The sequence below is a fragment of the Pinus tabuliformis genome, chromosome 3_1 (genome assembly GCF_031772625.1).
Source record: "Pinus tabuliformis cultivar Carrire ecotype Pingquan chromosome 3_1, CPIR1, whole genome shotgun sequence".
In the NCBI taxonomy this organism is placed as follows: Eukaryota; Viridiplantae; Streptophyta; class Pinopsida; order Pinales; family Pinaceae; genus Pinus; species Pinus tabuliformis.
In genome coordinates this window covers 887,133,901-887,148,341 of record NC_142301.1, presented here as the reverse complement: position 1 = coordinate 887,148,341, position 14,441 = coordinate 887,133,901, and the positions used below count along the sequence as shown (strand labels likewise).

At 36.6% G+C, this 14,441-nt stretch overlaps 1 protein-coding gene across 1 annotated transcript in view; it reads left to right on the top strand.

Annotated features, from left to right (window-relative positions):
• The window catches only part of MED31 (SOH1 family protein), a 105,603-nt gene that overhangs the window by 56,053 nt on the left and 35,109 nt on the right, over positions 1-14,441 (top strand). The window contains exons 2-3 of the mRNA XM_089412182.1: positions 1,310-1,394; positions 7,454-7,551. Coding sequence (XP_089268308.1) covers positions 1,348-1,394; positions 7,454-7,551 — 145 coding nt within the window. The 5' untranslated portion in view covers positions 1,310-1,347. The remainder of the gene's footprint in view (positions 1-1,309; positions 1,395-7,453; positions 7,552-14,441) is intronic.

Sequence of the window (14,441 nt, the reverse complement as noted above, 5' to 3'; positions counted from 1 at the left end):
ATAAATAATGATTAGTTAATTAGTAATTAGGTTGAAAAGGCATGTCTAAATGAGACATGACTCCCTAAAGAGGCACTTGCCTAGTATATAAGCAGGACCGTCACTCTCATTTGTATCATCATTCTTATTTTCATACATTTAATATCTATTCTTGTATCTCAATGGAGATCTTTATATTCCAAGTCTTCTGGAGTATTTAAATTGAAGAATGAACCTTGTTCGCTCCAGCGAAATTGTTTTCATGAGTACTTGCCTAGTCCTGTGACTATGATCTGTATTGGTTGGCTGTGATGTTTTTTTCCAGGGAGAAACTATATTTCGTTGTCTTGTAATGTTTTGATCCAGGAAGAAACTATACTCATACATGAACCTTGTTCGCTCCAGTGAAATTGTTTTCATGAGTACTTGCCTAGTCCTGTTACTATGATCTGTATTGGTTGGCTTGTGATGTTTTCGTCCAGGGAGAAACTATACTTCGTTGTCTTGTAATGTTTTCATCCAAGAAGAAACTATACTCATACATGAATGATAGTGGGGATTGTCCTACAATCCATACAACTGGTTTCCTTGTGTAGATTCATTGAAGAGAACTAGCTGTGGATTTGCCAAAAGGATAGAATTTTGAGCCATGACATGCTTGTTAAGGGAAGTTTGGAATCAAAGATGTCCTCTTTGATTCAGTTTAAGTTTTCGTCCAGGGAGAAACTATACTTCGTTGTCCTGTAATGCTTTCATCCAGGAAGAAACAATACTCATACATGAATGATAGTGGGGACTGTCCTACAATCCATACAATTGGTTTCCTTGTGTAGATTCATTGAAAAGAACTAACTGTGGATTTGCCAAAAGGATAGCATTTTGAGCCATGACGTGCTTGTTAAGGGAAGTTTGGAATCAAAGATGTCCTCTATGATTCAATTTAACTTTTAGTATATTAATATCTGTATTTTTATCCATATTTTGAGTTGAGATCAAAGGGTTGGTATACACAGTTTATTATCTTGATGTGCCTCTTTCTATCTTTAAGCTATTGTAATCTGTATAGGTCTGAAGATGGGTTATTCGTCATTTTGAACCAGACAATGAGGCATTGGTATTCCTATATTTTTTTTAATGTTTAAGTAATCACTCCTAAAAGCAAATGTTGCAGCTATTCAGTGCACAGATTCTTCTGAAGTAATTTTGATTTGGCACAATATTTGTTATGTTTTCTTTTGTATGTAGTTTGATGATTAGTTTGTGTTTTCCTCATGTGGTTTCAAACCATCATATTCTGAAGGAGATTTGTATGGTGGACTGAATGTTTCAGACATAGAAGCTACACGTCACTTTTAACAAGCAAAGAACATGGAACCTGGGAAAGGAAATTCAGATTCATCTCCACATCCATCTATGTAAAGTTCTTTTTCCTTAAGATTTTCTAGTTTGTTACTTGGGATGCATAGATGATTAATGGCATGGTTGTTTTTTAGCTGTTTAGGGTGATGCTTCTTTGCACCTGTCTTTCCGATGTTTTAAAAGCTTAACTTAAGTGAATCTACACAAATTGATTGTTTGAAAGGCCTAACCTCAGTAACATAAATATGTCTTTTTATTATTCTTTTTGGCAATATTTATAACTTTATATACATCTCAGATCAGAAGGGTCTAATGCTAAGTTACTGGGATCTAGATCTGGATACAGATCTGCTGGATCGTATAAAGTTAGGATCTGTATATGAGGGAACGAACACACATACACAATATATATATATAATTTTTTTCGTAAACAATCAAAACTTTTTATTTCTGTAGACAAAAAAGTTACATTTCATATGGGCATTATGAGCCCTGAAAATCATCACTGCCTAAAGAACAGAGAGAGAATTTACCAGTGTAATAACTTAAAGAAAATAATGTCCCGGACTTGATGTCCAACATTACACCCCCTAAAAGCAAGAGGTAATGCCAACCTCAGAATAAAAAATAGAATGAAGAGTCCCCACATGGGCCTACATTCTTTAGAAAAACAACATGATAAGATGTGCCATGTCCAATACTCAATAACAAAGCTATTTTGCTTGAGTTTTCAAAGCAGGGGAACAGGATGATGAGTGTCTGGAATGGCTAGAGAACACCCTCAATTTTCAGGGGATGGTAGGGGATTCTCAGGGGAAGCACATCAACGTTGAGATTTGGAAATGTAATAAGCAAGAACACTGATTGAACATTCGATTCTAAGTCTATGATAAACCACCACAATTATCTACATCATTCACATTTAAACTCTTGGCTATGGTCCGTTGATCCCACCTAGCTCTATATGCATGCTAGACTCCTCCCCATCAAATCATTCAAAGCAAATGCCTGTTGGTATCTAGATTCTACATCAATAAAAATAACTGAGAAAGCTAAGCAAACTTTACGCTCTTCTTTAGGACTAGGTGAGTCTTGTGAGATATTAATAGGCTTTCTCTCACCTAATGTCAAAGTATTTACTGTTAACATTATTATGGTGCACAAATAGTTAAATGGTAGCAACTAACCTTAAGCAGTGTCACCGAAAGAGGTTACTTCCACATGACCATACAAACTTCTCAACCATTATTTTAACCCAACCAGAAAACTATAGTGCATGGGACATCTAGGGGTTCTCAGAAAACCAAGGGAGGTGGGGACAGTAAAGTACCCTAAAGTTTGTTTGAAACATGGGAAGGGTCCCCCAAAAGTCCTGGAGTCCCTGAGCATTTCAGAATGTTTCTAAGGAGTTCCAAACAGTGTTGCATATATGATTATATCTCCGATTTCATGCTATGTTTCTGATTTTTCAGGTTGCTAGTTTGTCTGATACTTTCCAAGGTACTTAGGTTTAAGTATATTCTTGCCAATACTTTCCCATAATTTTTTATTTTTCTATGGTATTTTCGATAAGTTTATGTATGGATCCTCATTGATATATTCCTCGAAATGATATTTGATACATTGGTTCCAAAGTCCCTGAGACACTGGAACTTGGGTTTTAAATGTAGGGACAATGTTCTTATGCAACATAGTAAAAAAAGAAAAAAGCCTAAAGAACGTGAAGGAATCTCCTTGTGATTGGACTGAGATTGCCAGCTTTTTCTTGCAGTATCTCCCAGGATCCTTCTTCCACACTAAGAGCTTGTTTGGACATGCTATTAGCTTCCTTGAAAAGTTTCGCTATAGATGTAAGAAAAATAAATCGAATCAAAAGTATGTTTCATCAGCTTGACATGTTGAAATAGTGGTCTCAGTACTAGGTTCTGCATGCTAATCAAACCATTCACCCAGTTGATATCTAATTTAGAATCTCCCAGAATTGAGATTTTTGAGAACCTTTCTCCAGTGCCAGCTTCTTTAGAATAGACAAAACCTGCCATTCTGCCACATTGTTTGTGCATGTCCCAATTCCTGCTTTAATGGATAACTCGTCTCCTTCAGAGAGATAGATACCACCATCACATAGCCCAGGATTGCCTTGGAAGGTACTGTTGTCGCGCAGATTGACACGACAACGCTCAGACCGGGGGCTGTCACTCTGATCCCCGATCCCTCCGTTTAAGCCTGTCTCCTGCGGCTAAGGGGGGTAGTCCCTGTGAGATGATGAGACCAACTGTCGACCAGTTGGTTGGGAGACACGAGATACGATATAAAAAGCACTCGATGGATTTGATTAATTGAGCAGACCAGTGCCTTAAGAGATTGTTATTAAAACGATTACTTGTTAGATGATATAGAAACATAAACCGTGAACAGCAATCATTTGTCATCAGCTAAATCACAATGCTCTTAAAATGACCAAAACGATATCCAGCAACTGAAAATTTTGAAAAGATGAATGCTTTAAACCACCACGAATCATAACCATTAACCAGATATCAATTTCGCATCTCGGCTTGAAAATTTAATAATCCTGCAAACCATGAAAGGAAAAGATCACCCAAAGAAAAAATATGCCTAAAACCAAGAAACTGAAAACCCTAATGAAAACTGAATAAAACAAAAATTTGGAACCCTAGGTCAGCCTAATAATTTACAGATTTAGCAGTAAGCACATAAATATTTTAAAGAAAAGAAATTTCAGATTGTCACTGTGAAAAAAAAAAAACTTCAGAAATTCTCTCATGCAAACTAAAAAATAAAACCGAATGATAGACCCAGGATCAAATCCAACTGGGCTCAACAAAAAATGCTTGCGGGAGTTGGCTGGTTCAGCCGAGAACTTCCCCGAACGCCCACAAAATTCCTTCAGAAAATGTTTTCTGCACAGCTCAAAACAACCGTCAACAAAGAGGGCAAAAATGCTGCTAGATCTCAAACAGTAATGGAGATACCTGCCATTACTTCAGAAACCCTAACAGCACTCAAACCCCAGCAAGTGAACAAGATACCTGTGCTCACAATACTCTACAAAAAAGCTATTATTAATGGCTGAAAATAACATATGCAGAAAATGAAATGATCTCACAGCATTCCAAGAGAGTAACACCAGCAAGATATGGACCCCAAAGTCTTCCTTTATTAACCAGAAACAGATTTACAAGAGAGCTTCTTCAGTCTCAGACTCACAGATCGAATGAATCTGAAATGACCAGCTAAGACCCTATATAAAGGAAATGATCCCAACGGCTAGTTCGAATGATCCATGTAGAAATGATCTCGACCGTTGATGAAGATCAAGACATCTCTTGATCTCATCCGTCGATTTATTCAATTAATTTATTATTATTATTTTTAAATTTAAAATTTCTTATTATTTATTATTTTATTATTATTTTTTAATTCTTAAATTTTTAAATTTTTTATTATTTATTTATTTATTTCATTTTTAAAATTTTAAAATTTTTATTATTTTTTATTAAATTATTATTTTTTATTTATTTCGTTTTTAAAATTTTAAAATTTTTTATTATTTTTTATTAAATTTTTAAATTTTTTTATTATTTATTTTATTTTTTTTAAATTTTTAAATTTTTTTTAAATTTTTAATTTTTTAATTTTTTTTTTAAATTTCTTAATTTTTATTTATTTTATTATTTTATTTCATTTTTTAAACGGATCATCGAACTAAGCCTTTGGAAACATCACCTAGGACCTAGGACTTAGGACTCACGAGGGGATTTAAAACATTTTCAACCCTCAAGACACATTTCATGATGACTTTTTACAATTTACATCTCAAGGGGACAAACCCACTTAATACAGACCCTCACAAAACACCCAGTTCTGCGACACAACTATAATCTAGCAGATCAACACACTAGGATTCTCCTAAAGTTCTAATGACAAAATCCATCCCGGCTTTGGGGTCAGGTTTGAAGGAAAACTCTGCCGATCCATGGATCGGTGAGACAAAAAACCTTCCGGGACGTAGATTACCACTAGAAAGTTAGGTCCGCCTAGGCAATACATATACATGACTCATGTCTGCTAAGATTATTTACAATTAATACATGCAGACTGGGTTTACAATCAAAATGATCAAGTCGCTGATGATGGCAGGATGGCACGGACATGCTGATCAGGTGCTGCCCCTTTTCGCAAAGAAAAAGAAGGTGTACTGCATGGGTAGTTGACCAGTAGAGGTCAACAGGTACCATCAAAGAAAGCCCATTAGTAAGATTTGTCCGCTTCCAAATAGCCTGTTTGCCTTGGAAATTTGGGCATACCACCATCACATAGTCTAGGATTGCCTTGGCAGGCACCATCAAAGAAAGCCCATTGGTAAGATTTGTGCACTTCCAAATACCCTGTTTGCCTTGAAAATTTGAGCTTTGGGAGAACTTTATTTCATCATACAGAAATTTTATTCGATGCTATACTAGGGAATGAGAGTTCTCATTCACCTCAAAGATGCTGGAGTTCCTAGCTATCCAGATGGCTGTGGTGGGAATCAAAGGCAGAGATCTGTGTGCTCTAAGGGATCTATTCTAAAACTATTTCTTCATACTGTCTAGTACATTTGCCTTCTGCCATAATGCTTGGCCTCCTGCTAAAGGCAGTATAGTACTCCATACCTCTTTGAAAAAAGAACATTGGATCAGCAAATGATAAATTGTTTCCAACTCATTGGATAGGGTGCACCTCCCTGGACCTTACTTTGCTGTCCTTCAGAGGACATTCTATCTTGGAGCTTTATTAGCTAATGCTAACAACATAAATATCCCAACTTCATAGGAGCTTTAACTTCATATATTTTTCCTCGCCACCAAGCAGCTTCAACTTTTTCAAACATAGCTTTGTAACCACTTGCTGTATACTCACCCGAGGAGGGGCTTTCGACCAAACCAAAGCATCATCCTCCATTCTTATCTTGATAGAATACCAGTATTCATCCTCCTTATTTTCCATGTTTCAGCATCTAAACCTTCCAACCCAAGACTCCCAACACATCCTGATTTCATGCCATAAGTCATGGTATATACATATTTTTTCATGTAACAATGTACAGGAAATCCCTGAACGCCTCACCGTTGTCACTGATTGGTAACTAGGGTAAACTATCAACATAGACTATAGTATGACCAACCTGACAGGGACATTGAGTATTGACATATCACATATTGCCAGGTTAGGAACTTGACCCCAAGACCTCTTATTTGCAATTCACAACACGCAACCACTTGAGCTGACCCACTGGCCTATAAATTGTCTCTCGCACACATACACGAACCAAAGGTGTAGAAAATTCAGATTTCAAGAATCACAACCATTCATAACTTTGGAGATATGCCCAAAAAGAGAGTTCCACTTCCTATTATATATTATATTAGCAATAAAAGTCAAGGCATGATTTAAACATACAAAATGCACGTGTAAACAATGACATGATATGTATATATTGCACACATTGTGCACACTGCAAATCAGACACTAAGAAATGCAAAATGAAGGAAATCTCAAACTTTTGTGTTTTAGATTGGGGGAGGGGTTAATTTATAGGCAAAAGTTAGGGTTCTCCATGCTATTGTTTTTAAATTTTGTTTACATATTTATTTATTTTAAGCCTTCTAATGTGTTTTTTATTTAAAACTTTTGTGTTTTAGATTGGGGGAGGGGTTAATTTATAGGCAAAAGTTAGGGTTCTCCATGCTATTGTTTTTAAATTTTGTTTACATATTTATTTATTTTAAGCCTTCTAATGTGTTTTTTATTTAAAAAGGGAATGCTTTTTTGAGGATCCACAGGTGATCTATTTCTGGCAGGCCTGAAATGTATCTCAGGTGGATCCTCTGGCATTTCCAAATTGGAAATGGATCCTTGCCTTGTCCAAAGATGGCTTTGGATCTGTGGGGGCACAGAACCCAGATTTGGCCTAACTGCATTTGGTAGCTTAGGTTTAATATTAACAAAAAGATGATTTTCTCACAAAATACTTCACTACACAGCTTTCAACAGTTTGAATTTAGGTTTGATACAGTTGAATGCTATTTTGCTGACTTTTGTTTTGCAGCCCTAAGGAGCCATACAAAGATCCCGATGATGGTAGGCAACGCTTTTTACTGGAGTTGGAGTTTATACAGTGCTTGGCCAATCCAACTTACATACACTGTAAGTAAGAGTAGATCTAGGAATTTCCTTATAACATGGTACATGAATGTCCATGTTGCAAGTGTGACATTTTTTCATTAAAGACGTGTTCATATTGCTATCATATGTTTGATAATTTTCATTATTGAATATTAGAAGTTGATCGATCATTCCTATTAGAAATATTGTTGAGTGGTTTAACAAAAAAATGAGTGTTATTGAGACAAACTGCAACAAGTGGTCCAAGTTTCCAGTTATTTCTATTCATGAACTAAATTTGTATATTTCAGATGCAGTACTTGTAGACAGAAATACCTGATTTCTGAACAATGAAAATTTGAAAAACCATGCATAAAAATAAATAAACTCTTAAAAATAAGATGTTCTATTCTGTTACAACCACTTAAATCCAAAAATTCTTTATGTTGCAATATAAGTTAAGTAATTGTGGATAGAACATAAAGGATAGAAATCATATGCACAATAGACGACAACCAAGAACTCAATGAGGCAGAGAAATTAGGTCAATGACTAGGGAAAAACCCACAAGAGGAAAACCCAACCAGATTTTTCTTTTATTAGAAATCAATTGTGGAAGAAAGATACCAAGTACAATGAGAGAATGAAGAAGTACACTCAAATCTGACGATCTCTGATAGCAGTAGCTGATGCAAACACTGAATCGCTTTGGCTCTCCAAGATCTACTCTTGCTCTTCAAAACTTTCTCTCTCTCAAGATCGAATTCTCCTTTCACACGCACAAGTAAGTGTATCAAGTGAGGATGAGAGGCACAAATATATAGGAAGAGCAAGGAGGTCGATTTCATGAGGGAGTAACTCCTATGCCATGAGGAGGAGTTACTCATGCCAAAATTGGAGAGTAACTTATGTCATAAAGGAGGTACGCTCTCTTTAGAAACTCATGCCATCAAGATGGAGTACGCATGCCTTGAGTAACTTACACCATAAAGAGAAGGAGGTATGCATGCCTTGAAGAGAGTGTAACTTATGCATTGAAGAGGTGTAAGAGGAATCTTATGACAAGTCATAAATGCGTGTAAGAGATGTGTAAGAGGTGTGTAAGAGCATTCAAGAGAGGAACAAATTCATTTAGTGAGAGAGAGTGAGAGAGGTGTGGGTGCCATCAAAGAGAGATAGAGAGAGATGGGGTGGATTGATTGCCAAGTAGGAGAGGTGATATGCATTTCTCTTTTAATAATATTATTATAGCATTATCATGATAATAATAATACTATTAATAATATTGATGATTAAATTAAAAATTAAATTACTGAGATTGATTAAGGACAGGTTAAATAATTTTCCATCATCTATATATGATTACAATTTGATTGGAAGTGATTTACTATATTTGAGAAGTCATGGTTGCAAAGATAGACATGACTTTCTATTTTTAGAAAGTCACTCTAGAAATGTCAGAAATGAAATTATATTCTAGGAAATTCATCCCATATTTTCGACATTCCCTCTTGAGTCTCAGCTAGGGAGGAATTTCTTTTTGATATAAGGAACTTTGCTATCTATGCTACAATGATGTTACAATCTAATGAAGAAGAATCATCATAGGGGAGAATCATCCTATACACACTTGGGGGGATCCACTTGTCAACCCATGACAAGGATCTTCGCACAACCAAGAGTCCTTTCTGGTTGGGGTAATCCACTTGTCAACACATGACAAGGATCTTCCACATCTAAGGCTCACCATTGCTTGTGGGGATCTTCTTGTCAACACATGACAAGGATCTCACACATCCAAGACTCACCACTGCTTGGGTGGATCCACTTGTTAAGACATGACAAGGATCTCGCACATCCAAGACTCACCACTACTTGGGGGGGGGTCCACTTGTCAACACATGACACAGATCTCACACGTTCAAGGCTCATCATTAATGACTGCCCTCTCTAGGAAGGGTCACCTCTGTCAGTCCAAGCTGGTCTCTGAAAACCAAGAACTTCCATTTCAGTAAAAGCTTTGTAAGAATGTCCTCAATCTGATCATTAGTTGCTATATGATGGAGTTTCACTGCTCCTCTTTGCACAATATCCTGGATATAGTGATATTTGATCTTAATGTGTTTGGACTTGTCATGGAACACGAGATTTTTAGCAAGTCAAATCCCACTCTTATTGTCACAATAAATTACCGTAGTATCCAATACTTGCTTAAACAACGCTACAAAGAGCTTCCTTAGCCATACTGCCTCACAGTTAGCCATGCTAGCAACACTGCATTTTGCTTTAGCTGTGCTAAGGGCAATACACTTTTGTTGGCAGAGCCTAAGCTGAAGCAACACCTTGATGTGCTCTTTCTGTCAGTAGAGTTACCAGCCCAATCAACGTTAGTGTCCATGTAACCTGACATCTTCGACGGTATATCTCAATCCAAGATTGATGGTCCCATGCAGGTATCTCAACACATGCTTTGTAACAACCCGGTCTGCATGAGTAGGCTTAATCATGTATTGACTCAGAGTATTGATTACAAAACATATATCTGGTCTAGTATTCAATAAGAACATCGGTGCCCCAATCAATTAACGTTACTCAAAAGGATTAGCCAAATCAAGTCCAGTAGCTTTACCACAACTTCTTGAAATTCATTTCCATTGGCGTATTCATGGACTTACACTTAGTCATGGCAAACCTTTCTAGTAGTTTGCCAACTTATTTTCCTTAAGAAAGGAAAATCTCATCAGATTTTTACCATACATTTAGGCCCAAAAAGTAGTGCATCAAACCAAGATTTTTCATTTAAGTTAGAAGCTAACTCCCTCTTACACTGGAGAATAAGAGGTTCATTACCGGTTAGAAATAAATCATCAACATTCAATACCAAAATCAAAGGCATACCTTGGACTGTCTTAAAGTAAAGATTTGGATCTACATTGCTTTTGGTAAAACCAAGGTTCTTCGAAAAGTTATCTATGCGAACATACCAAGCTCTTAGAGCTTGCTTGATACCGTAGAGGGCTTTTTTCAGTCTAAACACGAGTTTTTGGATCATGTATTTCAAATCCTCGTGGTTACTCCACAAATGCTTCTTCTTAAGGAAGCCATGCGGAAAAGCAGTGTTCACATCCATTTGGTGAAGAGACCATCCTTGGCTTGCAGCGAGAGCTACAATAGATCGGATGGTGGTGTAACGAGCAATAGGTGCAAAAATTTCGTCATAGTCTATTCCCTCTTTTTGAGAGAAGCCTCTAGGCACAACACCATTTTTAAAATCTAGCTTTATATTTTTCAAGACTGTCAGGAACACCATGTTTAATTTTATACAACCATTTAGAAGAGACAACAGATTTACCTTGGGGTCTTGGAACCACTTTCCATACATCATTATGAATGATGGATTCATATTCTTTAGCCATTGCATCTTTCCACACTTCTTCAAAAGTGCATGGTTCAACATGAATAATGTTGCTCATGGCTCCAACATATCCGTGTAACTGACAAGGTTTCTTACTTTCTTTGAAAGTTCCTCTGGGGGTAGCGTGTTTATCAACATCTTGAAGAGTGTCACAAAGCCATAAAGGGCTCTTTTTAGAAGGAACATCACATGGAGGGGTATCAAAAGTATCCATGGGTTCATCAACAAGATCAATTTTAGCTTCAGGATCTTCTTGTATTTCAAATACATCATCGTGACTATCAACATTTGCAGGGGCAGAGGAGTATCTATTCTTTTTCCAAGAGTTGCATATTCATCAAATATTACATCCTTGCGAAATTCTATATTTCTTTGACCAGGTACATATATTATGTAAGCTTTAGAATTTTCACAATAACCAACAACCATATCTTTCTAAGCTTCCAACTTTTTCCTTTTCTCTTTTGGGACATGGAAGTAGATAGGACAGCTAAAGATCCTTAGCTGCCCAACTTCGGGCTTTTCGCTAGTGAAGACTTTTTCAGGAGTCTTGTTGTTTAGGGCACAGTGAGGAAATCTATTTTGGACATAGACAACTATGTTCATAGCTTTTCCCATAGAAACTTTGGCAATCTCTGATCATGCAACATAACTTTGATCGCTTGCATGATAGTTCTATTCTTTCTCTCGGCCACACCATTTTGTTTTGGATTATATGGTACAATGGTCTCTTTTTTGATTCCAGCTTCTTTACAGAAGTCAATGAAATCACTGAAGTGAACTCTCCTCTATTGTCAAATCTGAAGTTTTTGATCTGCTTTCTAGTTTGTTTTTCTACTAGAGATTTATTATTATTGAACATATTAAAAACTTGACTTTTATTTTATAAAGATAATATAATACAAGTAACCGCCAAGAGAATTTATAGGCATTGGTCCACATAAATCAGAATGTACAAGATGCACTACCTCACTGGTTCCACTTTTGCTCGAAGGAAATGGTCCCTTCATTGCTTTCTAATTCGCACCCTTGGCAAACACCATCATGATTAGATCTGATTTCCGACATTCCGAAAACCATCTTTCTCACATGAGGTAATGCTTTGTGGTGCAAGTGAGCAAACTTTCAGTGCCAAAGGTCACTTTGATGATTGCTGTCATGGACTAGTGCATGAATAGTTTTTCCATTTATTTTGTTTAGACTTTCACATCTAGATCCCAAAATGAGGCCATCTCTCATGTTGGATCTTGATGGCCAAGTGAGAAATTTACCATTTATGAAAGCAACTTTCATTCCTTTATCTTCTAAAGTTGATATGGACACACAATTCTTCTTTAAACTAGATACATGTAAAACTTTTTGAAGAGTCAAAGTTTTACCTTGATCCAGATGGAAAGAAATGGAACCAGATCCCTTTATGGGATATGTAGAGTTATCTCGAAGAATGATCTTCAAATTTGTCTCCCTCTCAACCAGATTAGAGAGTACCTCTTTGTAACAAGTAAAGTGCCTTGAAGCACCACTATAAACCAACCATCACAAGAATCTTCAGGAGATGAACTAGAAAGAGCAGAGAAACAAGAAAGTACTCTGATTGAGTCTCAACTGCATTGTTATCGTACCTTTGGTTCCTTGGGCAGAAGGAGCTTCTCATCTTCTTCTGTAATCAGATTTGTCAGAAAGATTGTTGAAGTTGGTTTTGATGCTCTTTTGTTTTTTGAACAATCACGAGTGCCGTGGCCATGCTTGCAATAGTTGTAGCATTGGACTTTTGATAAGACTTTGGTCCATTGAGAGGAGCTGTTGGGAGGAGGATTTTTCGAACATTGAATTCCTCTTCTTCCTTTCTTCTTCTTGCCTTGTATAACAAAGGTAGTAGGTTCTCCCTAATCATGCTTGGGAATTCTTCTTTTGGAAATCATTTTGGCTTCTTCTTGACCACACTTTCCCAGAAGCTCATCGAATGTGGGAAACTTATCATTATTGTTGATGGTAGTAATAAAAGTCTCCCATGAAGAAAGAAGACCTCCAAGCGTAATCAACACTAGTTCTTTGTCAAGAACAACTTCGCTAGAAGTTGACAACTGATCTTTGATTTTTGATATCCCCATGAAGTATGCTTGAATGGTCTCTCCTCTGTTCATTTTTAAATTCCTTGTGTCAATTCTTCAAAGCAAGAATTTGACTCAAGTTGTTCACTTGGTACATTCCAATCAACTTGTCATACATTTCTTGGATTTCTCCAGGTTGGCAACAAAAGTGATGAGGTGGTCTCCAAGAGAGTCAAGGATAATCTTTTTAGCCTTGACTTCTCCTTTCTTGAATTTGGCTTTGATAGCAACATTGAAGTTTTCAGTTGGTTTTGCTATCTCTCCTTCAACATACTCAAGAACATCATGTTCCTCAAGAGTAATATCCAATCTGGCCTTCCAAGGGAAGAAGTTTGAAGCATCAACCAACTTCCCTTCATTCTTAAAGTAAGATGAAGACATCTTAATCTCTTCAAAATTTGCACAACAAATAAAGATGGACAACAAGAGATATATTAGCAAAAAATAGATTGCAAAATAGAGCTGCAAGTAGAGTGGACAACAAGTAGAAAATGCACTGTAAATGGAGTGGACAAGCAACAGAAAATGAGTTGTAAATGGAGTGGACAATAACTAGAAAATGAGCTGACTCAAGAACATCATGTTCCTCAAGAGTAATATCCGATCTGGCCTTCCAAGGGAAGTTTGAAGCATCAACCAACTTTTCATTCTTAAAGTAAGATGAAGGCATCTTGATATCCTCAAAATTTGCGCAACAAATAAAGAGGGACAACAAGAGATATATTAGCAAAAAATAGACTGCAAAAAAGAGCTGCAAGTAGAGTGGACAACAAGCAGAAAATGAGCTGTAAATGGAGTGGACAAGCAGCAAAAAATGTGTTGTAAATGGAGTGTACAATAACTATAAAATGAGCTGTAAATGGAGTGGACAAGCAGCAAAAAATGTGTTGTAAATGGGGTGTACATTAACTAGAAAATGAGCTGTAAATAGAGTGGAAAATAACTAGAAAATGAGCTGTAAATGGAGTGGTGGACAAGTAGATAATGAGCTGTAAATGGAGTGGACAACAAGCGATTTTCCAGTAGAAAATGAGCTAGAGCAACACTAGTTATAATCACTTAAATCCAGAACTTCTTTATGGTGCAATATAAGTTTAGTAATTGTAGATAGAACGTAAACCATATAAACCATATGCACAATATAAGACAACCAAGAACTCAACGAGACATAAAAAAGTTAGGTCAATGATCCTGGCAAAACCCACAAGGGGAAAACCCAACTAGTTTCTTCTTCTATTAGAAATCAATTGTTCAGTAGAGATACAAAGTACAATGAGAGAATGAAGAAGTTCACCCAAATTTGAAGAAGATATCTGATAGCAGTTGCTGATGTAGACACTGAATCACTTTGGCTTTCCAAGATCCGTTCTTGCTCTTCAAGGCTCTCTCTCTCTCTCTCAAATTTC